At 26.9% G+C, this 17755-nt stretch overlaps 1 protein-coding gene across 6 annotated transcripts; it reads right to left on the reverse strand.

Moving 5' to 3' along the window:
- Positions 1–2941: 2941 nt before the first annotated feature.
- LOC112695577 (calmodulin-binding protein 60 B) lies at positions 2942–16764 on the reverse strand. 6 transcript variants are annotated; one of them, XM_072196429.1, is made up of 9 exons: positions 16600–16764; positions 16459–16524; positions 6445–6517; positions 6304–6365; positions 5726–6180; positions 5492–5658; positions 5087–5227; positions 4495–4564; positions 2942–3275 (listed from the first exon to the last, which is right to left on the reverse strand). In XM_072196429.1, exons 1-9 carry the CDS (start codon positions 16674–16676, stop codon positions 3151–3153), a joined length of 1236 nt encoding a protein of 411 aa, XP_072052530.1. In that variant the 5' UTR covers positions 16677–16764; the 3' UTR covers positions 2942–3150. The 6 variants fall into 6 exon arrangements, 5 of the variants coding, with proteins under 5 accessions (XP_072052530.1, XP_072052529.1, XP_072052528.1 ...); XM_072196428.1 differs by having other exon boundaries at positions 4495–4561; positions 6445–6523; XM_072196427.1 differs by having other exon boundaries at positions 6445–6523.
- Between the last annotated feature and the right edge of the window lie 991 nt (positions 16765–17755).

The raw sequence follows: 17755 nt of genomic DNA on the forward strand, positions 1-17755 counted from the left end.
ATAAAATTCTAATTAAAATAAATATTAAAAAATTTAATTAATATTTTAAATACATGTTTATCAATAATTTTTAACAAAATAATAAAATTTTTGTCTAACAATAATTGTCATAACAAAATAGTAATTAATATTTATCCAAAAAATATCAATTTACTTGCATATTTTATATTCATATACTTGACTTGTCCCATATGCTAAATCTGCAAATAATACACAACAAAAAAGTATATTGTTATTCATGTACCTGATATAGATGAGTATATAGTACTAGTGAGAGAGTTATACCCTATCGTTGATGCATTGATGTTATCCCTTTGAAGTGTGAAGCATACTTGAGCTGTTGAGCATGATCTGTTTCTTTAGAGGGAGTTGAATCTACTAGGATGGACAATGAAAACAAACAAGCTTTCTTAAACTCTAGTTAAAGTTATCTTGTAATATCTAATATCTAAAATACAAGCACTTGAATGATGCAGAAATTATGTCAAATTCATCAGACTTTTCTTTTCTTTTTATTTAATTCTCAGCAACCAAAGTCCATTAAGATTTAAAAGAGACTAGCATTTTCACCCCCTTAACACTGGTACGCAACAATAACTAGCTCCAAAACAGTGAAAAATAGAAAAGGAGATGAACAAGGAAGAATATGCAAACAAGAATGTATACATAACATACTTTCCGGGGGTAGAGGACAAAAATCAGTTGAAGAAAGCTTACTTTCAGCAAAATTTCAAAACTAGAAAAAACCAAGCCAATCCTACACAGTCAATTACTAACAACAAAAGCTCTTTAAGTAGACCCATTAAGTAGGAGCAAAATCCTCACAATAAGAACCTCAGACCATAGAAAAATCCTTTTCTTCTCTCCTTTCCCGCTGCAAAATCTCATTCTTCTTACCTTTTTAATTACCTTTACATCCATTAAGCAAGGCTAATAACAATTCATTCTTCCCTAAATTCCTTTTACTATTTGCCAAATAATAATGCAAATTTCTAATTACATGTATATCACGAAATTTAGCTTCTTCAACAATCAATTTGGATGTTATTTCCGTTACAATGTTTGTATTTCTCCTCATATTTCTTGCTTAACAACTCTGCCTGTAAAATAGCAGCAACTGAGAGTTTATTCTTCAATTTCTTAAACTTAAAATTAAACGACATATTTAAAGACGAAAGGAACATACTTCACATTTATCTGCAGATGGCCTTACTGTAATCTAATTGAGTTACATGAAATTTCTGAAACATTAAGGAAAAGAAAAACAAGGTCACATTTCTCACTATTTTTTCATAAGTAGCTACTTCTCCCAATTTAAAATACGGAGGAGTGGAGCAAAACTCAGCACGAGAGAACGAAGAACAAGGTGCGAGCAAAAGAATATAGCGGAGCAGAGCAAACCTCGGCACGAGCAGAAGAACATGGTGGAGCAAAGTAGAACTCGATGCGAGGAGAAGAACACAGCGGAGCAGAAGAACACGGCGGAGTAGAGCAGAACTCGACAGAGCAGAGAGAAACGCAGAATGCGCACATCAGTGTTGTGAAATTGGAGAAATTGTGTTAGGGTTGGGGTTAGGGATTTAGGTTATTCATGATTTTGATTCTGAACGCCGTCCAAGCATTCGTCTGGGAGAAACTCGAAGGCTCGATCTCTAACGGCGATGAAAAAATCACTGAATTCGGTAACAAATGAGGTAAATCGAAGCGAGCCACAATATGAACAAAGCATATGAGATCGAATTTCGCTCCTTAAACCACAGTAACAACAGCAGCAGCAAAAAGAGAAAACAACAATAAGGACAATAAAAAAGAAGAAGGAAGAGTATCAAAATTTAGTAACAGAAGTGAATCAGGTGATGAATGCATGCTGTGCTGCTTAAAATATAGAGGGAAGCATAAAATTTTAAAAGAAAATATTGAATTATTTTAGGCAACGATTATAATGGGAAGTCTATTAAAAAATTAAAAGCATCCTTCGTAAAGGGTAATATATGAAGACCATAAGTGTTGCTTGATTTTACATGTTTTTTAATTGATCAAAGAGAATATTTATGATACATTAGTTAATAAAGAGTTACAATAATCTTATTCTTTGCAATAAATTTTAAAAATTATTTTTGATTATTATAGACAACATTTTTTAAGTGTTGTCTGTACTATATGTTGTAGTGTCATGGCACCGTTCCGAATTCAATTTTGTTATGGCTATCTTCTCCATTGCCATTAATTAATTCTTCTAATCATACATTCCATTATTTACTTTGCCCGAAAGCCTATCTTTGGTCGTTTCGGAAAAAATAATTGTATATACCACCACTGTTGTCTGTTCCATTGAATTAGTCTCCACAAAGACAAAAGTCTTTTAAAGATATAGATGAGGTAAAATAATTTTGTTAAATATGTTAATAATTTTAATTATTAATTTTATATAAAAATATATATAAAGTGAATAATTGTTTTATTAAATATTAAATAATTTAGACAAAAAAAATATAAAATAACTTAGTTAATATATATTTTAAAACGTATTAAAATTATTATTAATATTTTTTTTAAATAAATAAAAAATAAATTAAAAATATAAAATTATATCTTTTCATAAAATATTAACACATATTTTAAAGATAAATTTTAACTAAACTCAATATTAAATGATAATAATTATTTTTATATATTGATTAAAAAAATTAACAAATACAAATAAATACCTAAATTATAATTGAATAAAGTTACCCGGCCCATTGCCAAACACTGACCGACTGACGTATGTGTTTGTCTTTCAAAGTTCAAATAGCTATATATAAATTATGGAGAATGCTAGATAAACAATGACTATCTTAAACAATATAAATAATTATTAATCAAATAAAAATATAATACATCTTAATTTAATATTATTAATTAAATTTATTCTTCTAATCTTATTAATTCTGTTCATACATTATTTAAAAAAGTTGTTAGTTACTATACTTTTCCATAAATTATAGAAAGAGCCTAATAAGTGCTATACATCTTCGCCCCCATGCATTTCAATTCATTCATAACAACAATTATTCCCACACATATTATAAGATAAAATTACCATATTAAAAAGTCATATGAACTCATCAGAAACAATAATCCCAATAATTGTTCCCTTCTATGCGCGTTTCAGGGGGTATATAGTAGCTCAAGCAGTTCTGTTTCAAAATCAAATTGGCCATTGATATCTGCTCCAGCAACTTGTGGTGTTGAGGTAGAAGGTTGGCCAAAATCTTGCCCTGTTCCTAGTTGATCTGCATGATATGTTAAAGCAGATGGATAAACAAATTCAAGGAAGCTAAAATTAAAGCATAGCTTAAATACTACATATATATAAAATGGTAAACTTCCAACAACATACTCGAATAATTTTGACAAAAATACATTAGAATTTTGTTATCAACAAAAATATTTTTAAATAATTTAAAAACGTGTCAAAAATGTCAAATATTAAATATGTATTATCAAAAATATTTTAGAGATTGAATTTTGATGCGGTTTTTTACCACCATGATTAGAAAAATAAAATATTTTTATCCTTAAAATTTGGTAATTTTTCGCTAAGTATATATTTTTCTCTTAAAATTTTTTTTGTCAATAACCAATAATACTTTTTAAAAAATAAAATATATATATATATAATTAGCAAAAATTACTAAATTTTAAGAATAAAAATATCTCCTTTTTTTAATCATGCTTGTAAAAAATTACATTAAAATTCAATTTCTAAAATATTTTTTGAAAAATATATATTTAATGTTAGATATTTTTATCATATTTTAAAATTATTTTAAGATATTTTTGTCAATAATAAAATTTAAATGTATTTTTATCAACAACAAAATTATTTAAATGTATTTTTGATAATTTATCCCGTATATAAACATGATTATTATTTGGGAGGGACCATGTCACTACGTTATCCGAGTATAGTAGGACAAAGGAAATTAAACTCTCTTAATTATTATTTGAACCAACATTTAATTACTGTTCTATATAACTATACTAACTCATTCGCGAGTAGTTGATTATGAGATGTACTAAATATTTGATGTGCGCCATATCTCATAATTTATTATTGGATGATTTGGATCACATACAAGATTACTGCACAACTAGATAAAGAAAAGGTAGGCAGTACTACAAAATGATTAAGATCTAAGTTCTATCAACAAGTACAAAACTGTTTAATATAGATATAATAAAGTAATGCGTTAGTCCTGTGGGTTAAGTTCTAATTTTTTATTTTAATAATTAAAATATCTTATTTTTATTTTAAATATTTTTTTTAGTTTAATTTTTTTTATTAAAATTAATTTTTCTGTTAAAAAATTATTTTATTATTATCCTTTTAAAATAGAAGGTTTCAAAAACTAAGAACAATACTAAAACTTAATCCAAATAGTTAGATAATACCAAAACAGTAATTTATTTTATCCGTTTAATACATATACATACTTGCATAATTCATACCTTGATGTTGTAGACTTGCCATTGGGCCTGCAAAGGTGTGTGCAAATGCTTGTGTCTCCTCAACATGCTGCTGTATATATTGTCAACCAAGCATACTATAATATCATCAGAAGATATATCCATCGATAAATAATAATGTATGTATATATTCATGGATTTTTTGTTTTTTAAATCAAAGTAAAAATACAAGAGAAAATCAAACGTTAATCTAGGATTATTACCAATGATGATCCTTGTCAGATAGGTCGATTAGAATCTCAAAATATAGAGCTCTTTAAAAACTTTGGTAAAATAATCACTTTTTCTTACCATGTATAGGCAAGAGTAAATTTTACAACTCTAACTATTACAATTTCTTATTAACTCTAAATGAAATAATAATTCATCCTGGTTATTTTATTGTCATGATAATTAACAGGCATCGCCTAAACCAGTTTATAAAGTCCTGCAATAATTATTTATACAACTCTTATTACCAGAGATATAACAGGATTAGTATATTCAAGTTGTCCATCAACCACTAATTAATTATTACAAAGATTCAAGTTAAAAAAAATATGATACTACCTATACGGATCAGAGGTAGGTGTACCTTATCATCATCGGAGTTGATGATAATATTCTGCGAATGACAGTTTTGTCCTTCAAATGTCACTGCCGGCGGCGGAGGATTACAACTAGTCTTAGCATGCTTAAGTGTTTCCCTTAGCTTTCTTGAACTTCGGCCAAATGTCTGTGACCAAAAACAGAAGATTCAAGTGAAAATATATCATATATGCTAAATACTCAAATCACACGCGCACTGTATATTAATAAAGGGTTTAGCTAACTTTGTCCTAAGGGCATAAAGAACACAAGTTAAGATTGTTAATAATAAAAAAAATTTAAATAATTTATTTATTAAATATACAATAAATGCATCAAAAATTTAAATTTTGCACCTATTAATAATTAAGTTTGAAATAGTAAAAAAATAAAACATGAACAAACAACATACCTTTTGTAACAAAGGACGATCGGTGGGGTTGTCAAAACGCAAGAGATCGTCAACAGTTTGGATTTTAAGGTGACGAAAGAGGCGGTCATGGACGTGACCATCTTTTGATATGTTGACCAATCGCCATATTTCGTCCTTAAGTGACGGAGGGTAATGCTTCGTATTCCCTGATGATTAATTGATGATGAGATTAAGATTATGTGTAATTAATTAAATAATTAGTTGAGTAGTGACCTCTGCTTTCCTTGACCCTGAAAGGATTGCTTACAGCTTCTCCGACGTGTTGTTGATGGCAAGGTAAGTGAACAATGGCTCCTAATCTGTAACGGCTGCTTCTTGTACGCTTTGAGTTACCGGTGAAGGTAATGAAGTTGATGTGACCAACTCCTTCCTTTAGTGTCATAACGGTTTCTCCTTTTAGTAACTTGGCTTTATCTTCTCTTTGGTGAACGATGTTGTGCTTGAATTCGCTTGTGCTCCACCTTCCATTATTGGAGCCGAAATCGCCGTTGAGGGCACAAATCTCGACCTTAATGGAAGACAGTGGGCCATGTCTTACTACTGAATTGCTCACAGTATCGTATAGAGCAACCTCAACATCATTTTCTTTCGCTTTGATTTTGGAGTCTTTATAAATTGTATCACCCAAATCAGCCTTGAAAACCAACTTGTAGGGTTTCTCCGCCGCCCTAGCAACAAATTAAATCACATCAATTTCTTCATCCATATATAAAAACAAATTAAATGTGGCTGTCTAGGGCTAAGCTATTATTAAGAATTAAATTAATTAAGAGGAAGAAATTAAAACAAACCCTGAAAGTAGGGATGCGTTGTGCTCCGGCTCGGACAGTATCCTCTCCAACTCCTCGTTTACCTAATTGAAATAATACGATACAGAGAGACTTTCCGAATTTTTCAAAGAAAATAAAAGAGAGTGTTATGTATGTTGTTACCACTTTCCGAGTCAAGTTTGTGACAGCCGGCACGATTTCCGTTTCTATGTTGAGCTTCACATATTGTCCAGTCCTGATACTAAGTAATTAATTAACACAAGACACAAGAGAAAGAAACCACAACTTAATTAAACACACAATATAGAAGATAAGACATTAGAATTTGTTTATTCATACCAGATGCCTCCCTCCTCACGTCTCCGCTTTAAGTTTCCAGCTTGGCTTATTGTGTTCATTATTTTAGAAACACAATAATCAATATTATTCAAATTCAACAGCTAAAACCCTTTACTTTAAGCTGCGTATCTTTGTAGGGCTATTAGATCACTACTTACCTAAGCTATCACTTATCAAGAAGGATTCAGTTCACAATGTGCAACTGTGCAAGTTAAATTCGTTGTTGATGCTGATTGTTGACAAGTTTGTGCTTCTTTTTAAAAGAGGACAGTTGAAAATTCGAGGAAAACGATGGCGGTTTTACCGAGAAAAAAATGAGATGAATCTGGGAAAAGCCTGGAATTTAGGACTAGAGGGTGGGCTTTTGCTCAGCTTACTGAGACTCCGTTCTCATTATACACCTCATTTACTGGAAATAGGTTTGGATCATCTTAATATAGTAACCTTCTCATTGCATTGCCTTTCTTCCTTCCTCCATTGTACACGTTTTGCACATACGTAACACTCTTTCTACTTACAAAAAGCATTCTAACGGCGTCAATTCAAAATTACGAGAAATTTATCCAGTTACAAAGTTAGGTTTATTTAGAGGTAGAAACTCAGTCGCGACTTCACATGAAGTTCGTATTTTAGAACCATTAGATGATTTGATTTATTTGACTAAATTTTTATCTAACGACTCTCATCTATTAATTTTACGTAAAGTCGACGATTTAACCGATTTGACTAAATTTTTATCTAACGACTCTCATCTATAAATTTTTACGTGAAGTCGACTTTACCTAAATTTTCACCTTAGTCAGATATAACATATAACACAATAATTCAATTTTTATAATAAATACACAAGACTACGAAAACGTCTAAAACTTCTTCTTTTTTAAAGATTTTTTTTAATAATTAAAATTTAACATATATAATCGATTAAATTATATTATTTTTGTCAAAATTAGGTGGGAGAAATTAATTTGACCGAAAAATGATGAATTAAATTTTAAATCGATCTAAATTAATATTATTTTTTATAACAAATGACTACAATATCTTTATTATAAAAAATAACTAAAATACTCTTATTATATATATTAATTTTAAACATTTTAAATTCTAACCCTTTTTTTTCCGTGTAAAATTAGGATTTTGAATTTTTAAAATTAATATATATAATAAAAATATTTTATTTATTTTTTATAATAAAAATATTGTAATAATTTTTTATAAAAAAAATAATAATTTATACCAATTTAAAATTTAATTTATTAATTATTTTATTAAATTGATTTATCAATCTAATTTCAATAAAAATTACGCATTTTAATTAATTATATGTATTAAATTTTAATTTTTAAAAATATTTTAATAAAAAAAATATTTTTAAATCCTTATCTAAGTTACCCTAAAATCCTTATCTAAGTTACCCTAAATACACGCTAACCAATAGTAACCTATTGCGGGATTTCGGAATGAACAGTAGAATGGTTGATTTCGCGGAGCTTGCTGCGGTTTGAGAATAGTAAGACATTTAAATAATTATTATCATCATATATTTTAATATTTCTGGTTGACTCTCTGTCTTTTTTATGCAATTTATAATTAATAAATGATTATCACGCTAATGAAAATTAGTTATGTCAAGTATTCATTAAAATTGAATATTAATATAAAAAAATATATAAATATAAAATATATATTAAAAATAAATTAAATTATATACATTTATATATAAATATATAATAATTAATTTTAATTTGTAAATAATATTTTAAATAAAAATAATTTAATTATTTTGGTGATCAAGTTCAATTTTATTTTTTAAACATGCAGTTCATTTTGTTATTAAAAAACAAGAAAAATACGAGGTGATCAGCTATTTCATATTTTTCAGTGATGACCATTTTTTTCCTGCAATATTAATATATTATATATTGCACCAAAATTTGAGTTCAATCATTGGGTTGGTGGAAAAGAATTAAGTAGCACTTTAGTTGATGAGCATAATTATATTCAAAGAAAACACAAGTAAAACTGTCAGAATGATATAAATTAACTAGGGGACAAGACAATTCTCTTATCATAAAGTCTAGTAGTTAGTAGGGATGTTCAAAATCGATTTAATCCGAACAAAATCGATCAATTGAACTAAAAAAATTGATAATCGAACAAATCGAAAATCAAATAAAGCGAACAAATTAAATTTGTACAGTTTTTTTGCGATTCGGTTCGGTTTTAGATTTTGATAGAAAAAATCCTGACTAAATCCGAACCGATTTTATAAAAAAACCCTAATATAAAAGTAGCCTCCCTTCACAATTCTCCTAAACTAGCCGCAGCCACTCCTATCAGAAACCCTAACTCCCTCAAGCCCTTTCTGAGCCTCTCTAACACCGAATCTGAGCACCGAAGCTCCTCCTTCATCTCCGCCATCCACGCCGCCGAACAACACCATCACTGCGGCGCGACCCTTTTCTCTCCCTCTCCCTTCCTCGTAGGCTAAAAGCGCTTCTCCCTCTCCCTCATCCTCGACGGCACCACACACCACATCTCCAGCAGCCATCTCCTCCACGAATCGGCAGACGTTGTCATCCTTGACAAACCGCAACAGCACGCACCAGACGCAGCTGAAGCCCCTGCCGTTCGTCGCCCTTCTCTCTTTCGTCGTTGAAGGCTTGAAGCCGTGCCCTTCTTTTAGGTTAATTTTTTTTGTTCTGGTTTAATCTTCTAATTGATTATAATTTATAATGAACAAGGCTTGTTCTTGATTCTATAATTGAATTGTTGATTCTAATTTTGTTTTTTAATTCTGAACTTTTTGTTCTGTTTGATTTAAGGTAACTCTGGTTTAGGGTTGATTCTGAATTCTTTGTTTATTCAATGTTAATGCAGGAAAGGAAAAGGTGAAACAGGAAGAATATGTGGAATTGGTGCACAATATGAAATTTTTTGAAATTAATTTGGTTTTATTACTGATTCCGTATGGTTCTATTTCTTAATTTAGTTTGGAATTGGTGTACCATTTTTGTAAAATTTTTGGAATTAGTTTGGTTGTATTTCTTGATTCTTCTTGATTCAATTCAGGTTGATTATTGTTTCACCTGTTTCTGCTGTTTTTGCTACAAAATTATTTATAATTTTAATTTATTGTGCTTTTGTTTAATCTATTTTATTTGATTATTGTTCAATATATTTGATTATTTTTTTAATTTGCAATATTATGACTGTGAAATAGTTATTGGCTTATTGATTATTGAATATATTTTGTATGGATTTGTTGAATATATTTGTTGAATGTATTTTTTCTCCTAAAATGTATTTTGCTCTTATAATTTAGATGATAAAAAATACTGCAACTTGAAAGACTATGAGATATATGAATAGTAACTACTCATAAATCATAAGTGCTACATTCGAAAATATTATATTTTTATGTGTTACTATGTTCATTGTGAACAGAATTCTAATTCCAAATTCATTTAATACATGAAATTAGGAATGTGTTGAACGGAAGTGTACAGAGTCATAACTTAACTGTTCCTGCAATTTTTAGACTTTTTTTTCTGAAATTAATTGAAAAACCAAAAAAATCGAATCAAACCAAACCGATATTAAAATTGAATCTATTTTTTAAAATTAAGTTTAATTTATTAAAAATTTACAAATTAACTCGAACTCACAAATTAGTTCAAATAATAGGAATATAATTTATTTTTATATTAATAAATTATATAACAAATTAAAAAATTAATATATTATCTATTTATCAATTATAATTTTTTATTTATATTCTACATTAAAATTAAATATAAAAACTTGCTATAAAATTTTAAATAATAAAAAAATTAATATATAAATGCATCTTTTTTATTTCCTCTATCTTAAATAATTTAACTAGATTTATCACGTTTAATTTCATCATCATCTATTTAACTAACAATAAATAGATTAAATGCACATAGATAATATATAATCAAGCCAGTTCAGGAGTTAATGAGTTAAGTTTATCCAAATTTAAATTTGGCTCATTTAATTTATGAGCTCAATTACAGGTTCAAACTTAACTCACTAACGAACTCACAATCAAACTATTAACGAGTCAAACTCGAGCTGCCTCATGAGCTGGTTTGACTTACTTCAGTCTTACTAGTGCATCAATCTAATAACTAAAAAAAAATATTAGAAACATCAAAATTTATTATTTTTAGTCATTATTTAACTATCAATTCAATTCTTTTAATTTAGTTCTTAATCTAATAATTCAATAACAAATTTTATATCATACTTTTAAATGCATCAAAATTAATTTATCAATCAATAATAAAAAATAATAAATTTTAACAACTTTAATATTTCTCTTAATCAAAGCATCAAAATTAATTTATTAATTAATAATAAAAAATAATAAATTTTGACAACTCTCTAGTATTTCTCTTAATCAAAGCATCAAAATTAATTCGCAATGTTGATACTTATATGAAGATAATATACAAACTCTACAGTCAAACGCGCAATAATCATAGCCCAATTTGCATAGATGTGAATATGCGTTGAATATAAATTTTTTAGGTGTTTTAAAGGTAAGGAATAATGAATTAACCTGTATTTTAAAATTATTAAACATGATTTTATAGAAAAGTATGTAAAACATAATTTCTAACACATTTGTTGTGTTTTTATTAAAATAATTAAAGTTAAAGTATTTTATTTATAAGAATCTTAATATCTATCTTAAAAATATATATTAAATAATAATAAAATAAAAAATTATTTAAAAATTTGATTTCAAATAATAAAAATATCGTTTGCTCTTGAATTAGAAATCATTCAAAGTCGTTAGGAAGTTCAAAACTCAACTTATAATTAATAAAACAGTAATGTTAGAAAGAAAAAAAATAGTCAAAACTTATTTTATTTAATATTTATTAATTGTTATAATAATAAATAAATACTAAATAAAGTAAGTTTTAATTGATTTTGACTAATTATTTTTTGTTATTAAATATTTTTATTAATAAAATATTCAATATATTTTCAAATTTTACCAATTTTTTGGAAGAGTAACGATATAGAGTTAGTATAATTTATAATTTTTATTCAGCAATTAACCAATAATATTAAAAAATATGGGTTGTTAGACTACAAATATTAAATTACTGACTGAAAATATTGATTAATATAAATTTAAATAGAAATATTTAAAAATAATAAAAAACAGTCTAAATTAATCTAAATTTATTTTATTTTATATTTATTGATTAATTTTAAAACGAATAATAGGTGCACCTTCGTATCGTTCATTAGGTTGGCATTGCATTTCCTTTTTTTTGTTGCACCGCCACCACCACCCCGCGTTTATTAATGCCGTGTCTTATGAAAGCATTCTAACGTTTATCCAGTTATAAAATTAGTTTTGCCCTAGTTAAATTAGGGGGCAACACAAAAATTCAAAATTTAATAATTTAGAGTGCTATATATATATATTCTAATAAAATTGTTTATATCACTCACAATGAAAATGATAAAATATAAGTATATATTATATTAAATAATTTAATCCAACATCATAAATTATTTAAATTTTTTCAGTCATTATTTTTACGTAAAATTGTTTTTAAATAACTTAAAATCACATCGATCCCAACCTCAAACACACAAATTAACGACCCCGGGATCATAAAATAATAAATTAAAACATATCAATTTTTCCAGGATAGTTCGCGTTCCTTTCCTTGCCAAGAGTACTTTAATTAATTTTTCCCCTTTTGCCATTTACTAACATTACATGCTAGTCTTTAACCCTAAATGACATTTTAAGTTCAGATTCTTGCTGAAGAAAAAACGTCTTTCCAAACGTCAAAAATAGTAGAAATAACTAATTACCTAATTAATCTATTTAAGTAGTTAATCTTCTCATGATTATTTCTGTTTGACTATTGTCTTTTTATGCAATTCATATTTATTAATGATTATCACGCTAATTGAAATAGCTTAATTAGTTTGGTGGTCGCGTTCAACTTTACTTTATTTTTTAAACATGTAGTTTTTTTTCCTTAAAAAAAATAAAGAAAAATAGGAGTTGACAACAGCTATTTCATATTTTTCAGTGACCATTTTTTCTCCCGCAATATTATATATATTGCACCACCAAAATTTGAGTTCAATAATTGGGTTGGTGCAAAAGAATTAAGAAGCACTTTATTAAAAAAACACACTCAGAAGTCAGAATGATATAAGTCAACTAGGGATAATTGCCCTGCAATTCTCTTATCATATAATCCTAGTGCATCGACCTAATGATTTATCAAAGCATCAAAATTAATTCGCAATGCTACATGAACATATAATATGCAAACTCAACAGCCAACACGCAATAATCATAACCCACTTTGCATAGATATATGAATATGCGTTCAGTATAATTTATTAAATGTTTTAAAGGTATGGATTTAACTAACATGTATTTTAAAATTATTAAACAAGGTTTTTATAGAAAAGTGTGTAAAATTTAATTTCCAATACATTTGTTATATTTTTATTAAAATACAAAATTTAAAAATTTTAATGATAACTTTAATATATATTCTTAAAATAGATATTAACAAACTTTAAAATAAATGAAAAAGTTTTATTTTATTTCATTTATGTTATATACATCAGCCATATTAGAGAACGATTAGTTTAAAAAAGTAAAAAAAAAAAAAATTTTAAAAGTTTGATTTTATATTTTGAAAATATCATTTGCTCTTGAATTAGAAAAGTGTTTTTTACTCACAAAATATAAGTAAATGATCAAATTAGTTCTAAAAAAATTATTTATTTTTTAAAATAGTCTTCAAAACTTTTTTTTAATTAAATTTGTCTTTCAAAGATTTTAAGTTAGTTATTTTAATTCTTCCATCATGTAACATGTTAAGTGATATTACAACACATATTTAATAGTTCTAATTGACAGTTAATAAAATAAGTTTATAAAATTATATTAAAACAACTTCAAATTAAGAAATTTTAATACCTCAAATTTTTTCTTCAATTAAGTTTTAATTTAATATAATTTCAAAAATTTATCATGTTAATAATCAATCAAAACTTCTATATGTATTTTATAATATCGTTTAAAAAAAACTAATATAATTAATTTAAAATATTTAAAAGATGAATTTAATTAAAAATATTTTTTAAAAACTAATTTAAATTGTAATATTTTAGAAACGAATTTAACCCTTTATCCCAAAATATCAATCCACTAAAAAATTTTCGGGAAGTTCCTAACACAACTTTTGAAAAATAAAATATACAATCAATTATGTTGGCTTTTTTATATTTAAATTAAATAAATTTAATATTTATCGAAACATATAATCCATAGAGTTACTAATTTAAATACGTGTTACTTGGATACTGAAACATAAAAATCATAAAAAAACACAATCCAATGACTTAGTATCTAGGATAAGTAATAGTGTGTGAAAACAAATAAATCGGTTAAATTCAGAATACATATATACAAACTGCACATTTATTTATAAATCTGATTTATTTGTCTTTACACATTGTTATTTATTCATATATATATATATATATATATATATATATATATATATATATATATATATATATATATATATATATATACTGAGCTACTAGATTGTATTTTTATGATTTTTGTGTCTCAATATCTGTGATGTATAGCCGTACTTAAATTAGTAAATATTTAATGGATTGTATATTTTATAAATATTAATTTTTTAAATTTAAATATAAAAAAGTAGATGTATATTAAAATTAATTATTTATTTAAAATATATATTAAAATATAAAATATATATTAAAAATAAATTAAACAATATATATCATACATAAATATATAATAACTGATTTTAATATACAAATATCTTTGGGCCAGCTCCTCTTTTTCTGATATTTAGGTCAATTTTACAAACGCAGTCTACTAATTTCCGATTACTCATAATAACAAAAATCTATTTAAAATTCAATCATATTTTGTTTGTAAGATGAGAATTTTTTATTCTTAAATTTTACTCGTATCTTAAAATTCTCTCATTTGATTTTATTGGTACTAAAATTATTTTTTTAATTAAATATAATATTTAATTATTTTATATTTTTATAAATATATTGTTTTGCGATGTACCTGAAACAGATTGTAAATTAATTTGGGTTCGGAAAAGAAGTTAAAAATGGTGATAAGAGTACTAAAGATGTCTTCACGCCAATTTCAAAAACAATAATAGAGTACCAACTAAAGATTTTGATGCAACAATAATTTTAAGTAAATTTAAATGAGTTAGGATTGAATATAATAATATCTGAATTTAATGAGATATTTATAAAATAGAGTGATAATTTCCTAGATCTTTCTAAATGAATAGTGGGTGATTCATTCTCTTAATTAATACATGAAAAATTATTCCACGTTGTGGAGATATCACATGTGGATAATAACGGAGATAATAATAGGGAACAGTAACTTACCCCCATGGTGCAAACTGCAAACACATACTAATAAAATAGAAAAAAAATTAAATACATATTAAAATTAAAAATAATAAAATCATCATAAAATTATATTAAAAAATATTGATTCGATCTCATTAATTTTATTATGTATGTATTATAATATTTAATTACATATTATAATATATCAAAAATACGAATATATCGAATTGAATTAGGTTTAAATTTACAATTAATCTTACTCGTAGTTTAATTTGCTCTGCTCTTAATAATTAATTTGCTATAAATTAAATTGCCAATTTTATTTGTAAGAATTGGATCGAATTAAATACCTAAAAATAAAACTAATATTCATTAAGTTCAGTTACCAAATCATTTTTTAAAAAAAAATAAGAAAAAAATTAATTTTGTAATTTTTTTTTATCCAGATATCTTATCCGTTATCACTTTACCAGTGCATGTAAAATAAGGTTGTTGACCAAATATTAGTTCTTTTATATGGCATGAAAATTGTACTGACAACAGAAAATATGTGTAAGATCCATGTTAATATTTTTTTAAAGAATTTTAAAATTTTTTTTATTTATATTATATTATTATTGCAACTTTGGTAACAAATAGACACACACAAAAAAAAAACTATGGTAACAAATTAAATGTTTTCTGTAGAGTAGTAAGGATCTAAAAAACGAACTGATTATTTAAACTATTTTAATTATTGATTTAATCGGTTTAATTGTAAATATAATCTAAATTTAAAGTATTATATTAACCAAAATTTTATAATGTTATTAAAATATAAACTTAAAAGTTAAATAACAAAAAAAAAATATCAAAATATAAAATACCAACATAAAAATAAATTATTATCAGCAAGTGCTTTTTAATTGATACTATTCTCAAATTGTAATCATAAAATGTATTAATAATAAGAGTAGTCTCTGTTTAGGGAAAAATTTTCAGTATCATTGTGAGCATGTGTTAACGCTGGCCTAAAGTCAACGATACTGCTTGGGGAAGACTGCTGAAGAAGCAAGCAATAGTTGTGAGCTGTAACAACTAGATCTGACTAAAAGTTCTGGAATAATGGAATATATAAATCTAAGCAGCCAATGAGCCTTGGCTCTAGTGGCATTTCTCCCTCCTCTCCACCTCAAGGTCTAGGGTTCAAATCCTAGAGAATGTAATTGAGAAAAATTGTGAAAATATGTGAGGAGTGTGTGGGTGTGTTGTGTACTTAAGATTGGGGGTTGTCCAATCCATTGGAGTACTTAGAATTGGGGGTTGTCCAATCCACCGACTAAAAAAAAAATCTAAGCATAAAAGTTATTTTAGCCTGCAAATTGAAGGAGGAGGGACACAACTGACCTGAGCTGAAGCTGAACTCCTCTATCGCCAGATACATACATCATCTTCTTCGCATTCAACTCGGATCTGTATTTCTACATACTTAGATGAGTTGTATTGTTTGTTGTTGGAAATGTAAGCCTAAGAAGTAAGAATACATACATATGGCTGGAGAGCGGAGGAGAGCGAGAAATGGCCATGAGACTATAAAAAAATGACAGACTTGTCACTTTGAACATAAATTAGTGGCAGTTATAATGACTTGCACGTTCAACTTATAGCTATTTCAATTGTTATCATCATTATTATTTTGCATGTTTCGGACTTTCGGCGTGGAGGAATGATGGTGGGGAATCTTGTCTTCTACCATACCACATGAGGCATTGCAAATAATACAATGTAGTTTAGACAACATTATTTCATTTTATTTTCGTTCTATGTTAATAATAAAATTTTCTCCATTCAATTGTATATCTAAAATGCGAAGCAACATTGAATTCAACTTGGGAACCAGATGTACAATTACATTCACTCACATAAAAGAATAAACAGGAAACTGACTAGACTTGACAAGACGAATTGCTAAAGACACTATGACCGTCACCGTGGTTTAGGTTCAGGGATGGTTATTTACGTTACAGCTTAAAACACTTAGGGTGTGTGTGGTTTAAGTATTACTTTGTTATAAATATTCCATTTCCATGGAAATCAAAAATACCCAAAAGAAATGTGGGAATTAAAATGATAGTATTTTGATTTTTGGGAATTAAACTTTTTAAAAATAGTTTTTCAAACTTTGAACCAAACATGAAAATATGATATTTCTATCTTAAAATTCCTAAAAATTATTTTATAATTCTTCCAACCACGCACACCCTTAAAGTAATGAAGCAAATTAAAAGTGATAGTAGGAAAGAAGGTTGGCCTTCCTATTAGCGGCATAGAGTATGGTCCATTTAAGAGCATTTCGGAGTCACTTTTGTTAGACAAATACATATCAAAGCTGCTAGGGAATGAATAGTCGAATGATTTTGCCCCATAATTACCTCCAGCAGAGTTCAACGGGTTATTTAGTAACTGATCAAGCTGTAATGGACTCATGTACCCTTCCCATTTGGCCTCATATAGCAGTTGTTGACTGGAACACCCTACTTGCTCGCCTCTACCGATTGCCCACGGTTGAACCATATGTCCTTGCCCTTCCCCTACAACACCACATTCTGAACTTGCTTCAAATGGTTTCAAATCATTCAGGTTCTTGTATGCATCCTGCTTTATTGTTTCCACGCAACCCTGCCATTCACATACATACACAAGC

This window comes from Arachis hypogaea, chromosome 6, assembly GCF_003086295.3.
Source record: "Arachis hypogaea cultivar Tifrunner chromosome 6, arahy.Tifrunner.gnm2.J5K5, whole genome shotgun sequence".
Taxonomy (NCBI): Eukaryota; Viridiplantae; Streptophyta; class Magnoliopsida; order Fabales; family Fabaceae; genus Arachis; species Arachis hypogaea.

Excerpts from the sequence above, each read along its gene's own strand:
- LOC112695577 (XM_072196427.1), bottom strand. The coding sequence starts at position 16,676 with ATGTTCAAAGTGACAAGTCTGTCATTTTTTTATAGTCTCATGGCCATT. Across the intron at positions 6,524-16,458 it reads GGAGTTCAGCTTCAGCTCAG|TATCAGGACTGGACAATATG; the intron begins GTCAGTTGTGTC and ends TTAATTACTTAG. Across the intron at positions 6,181-6,303 it reads AACGCATCCCTACTTTCAGG|GGCGGCGGAGAAACCCTACA; the intron begins GTTTGTTTTAAT and ends ATTTGTTGCTAG.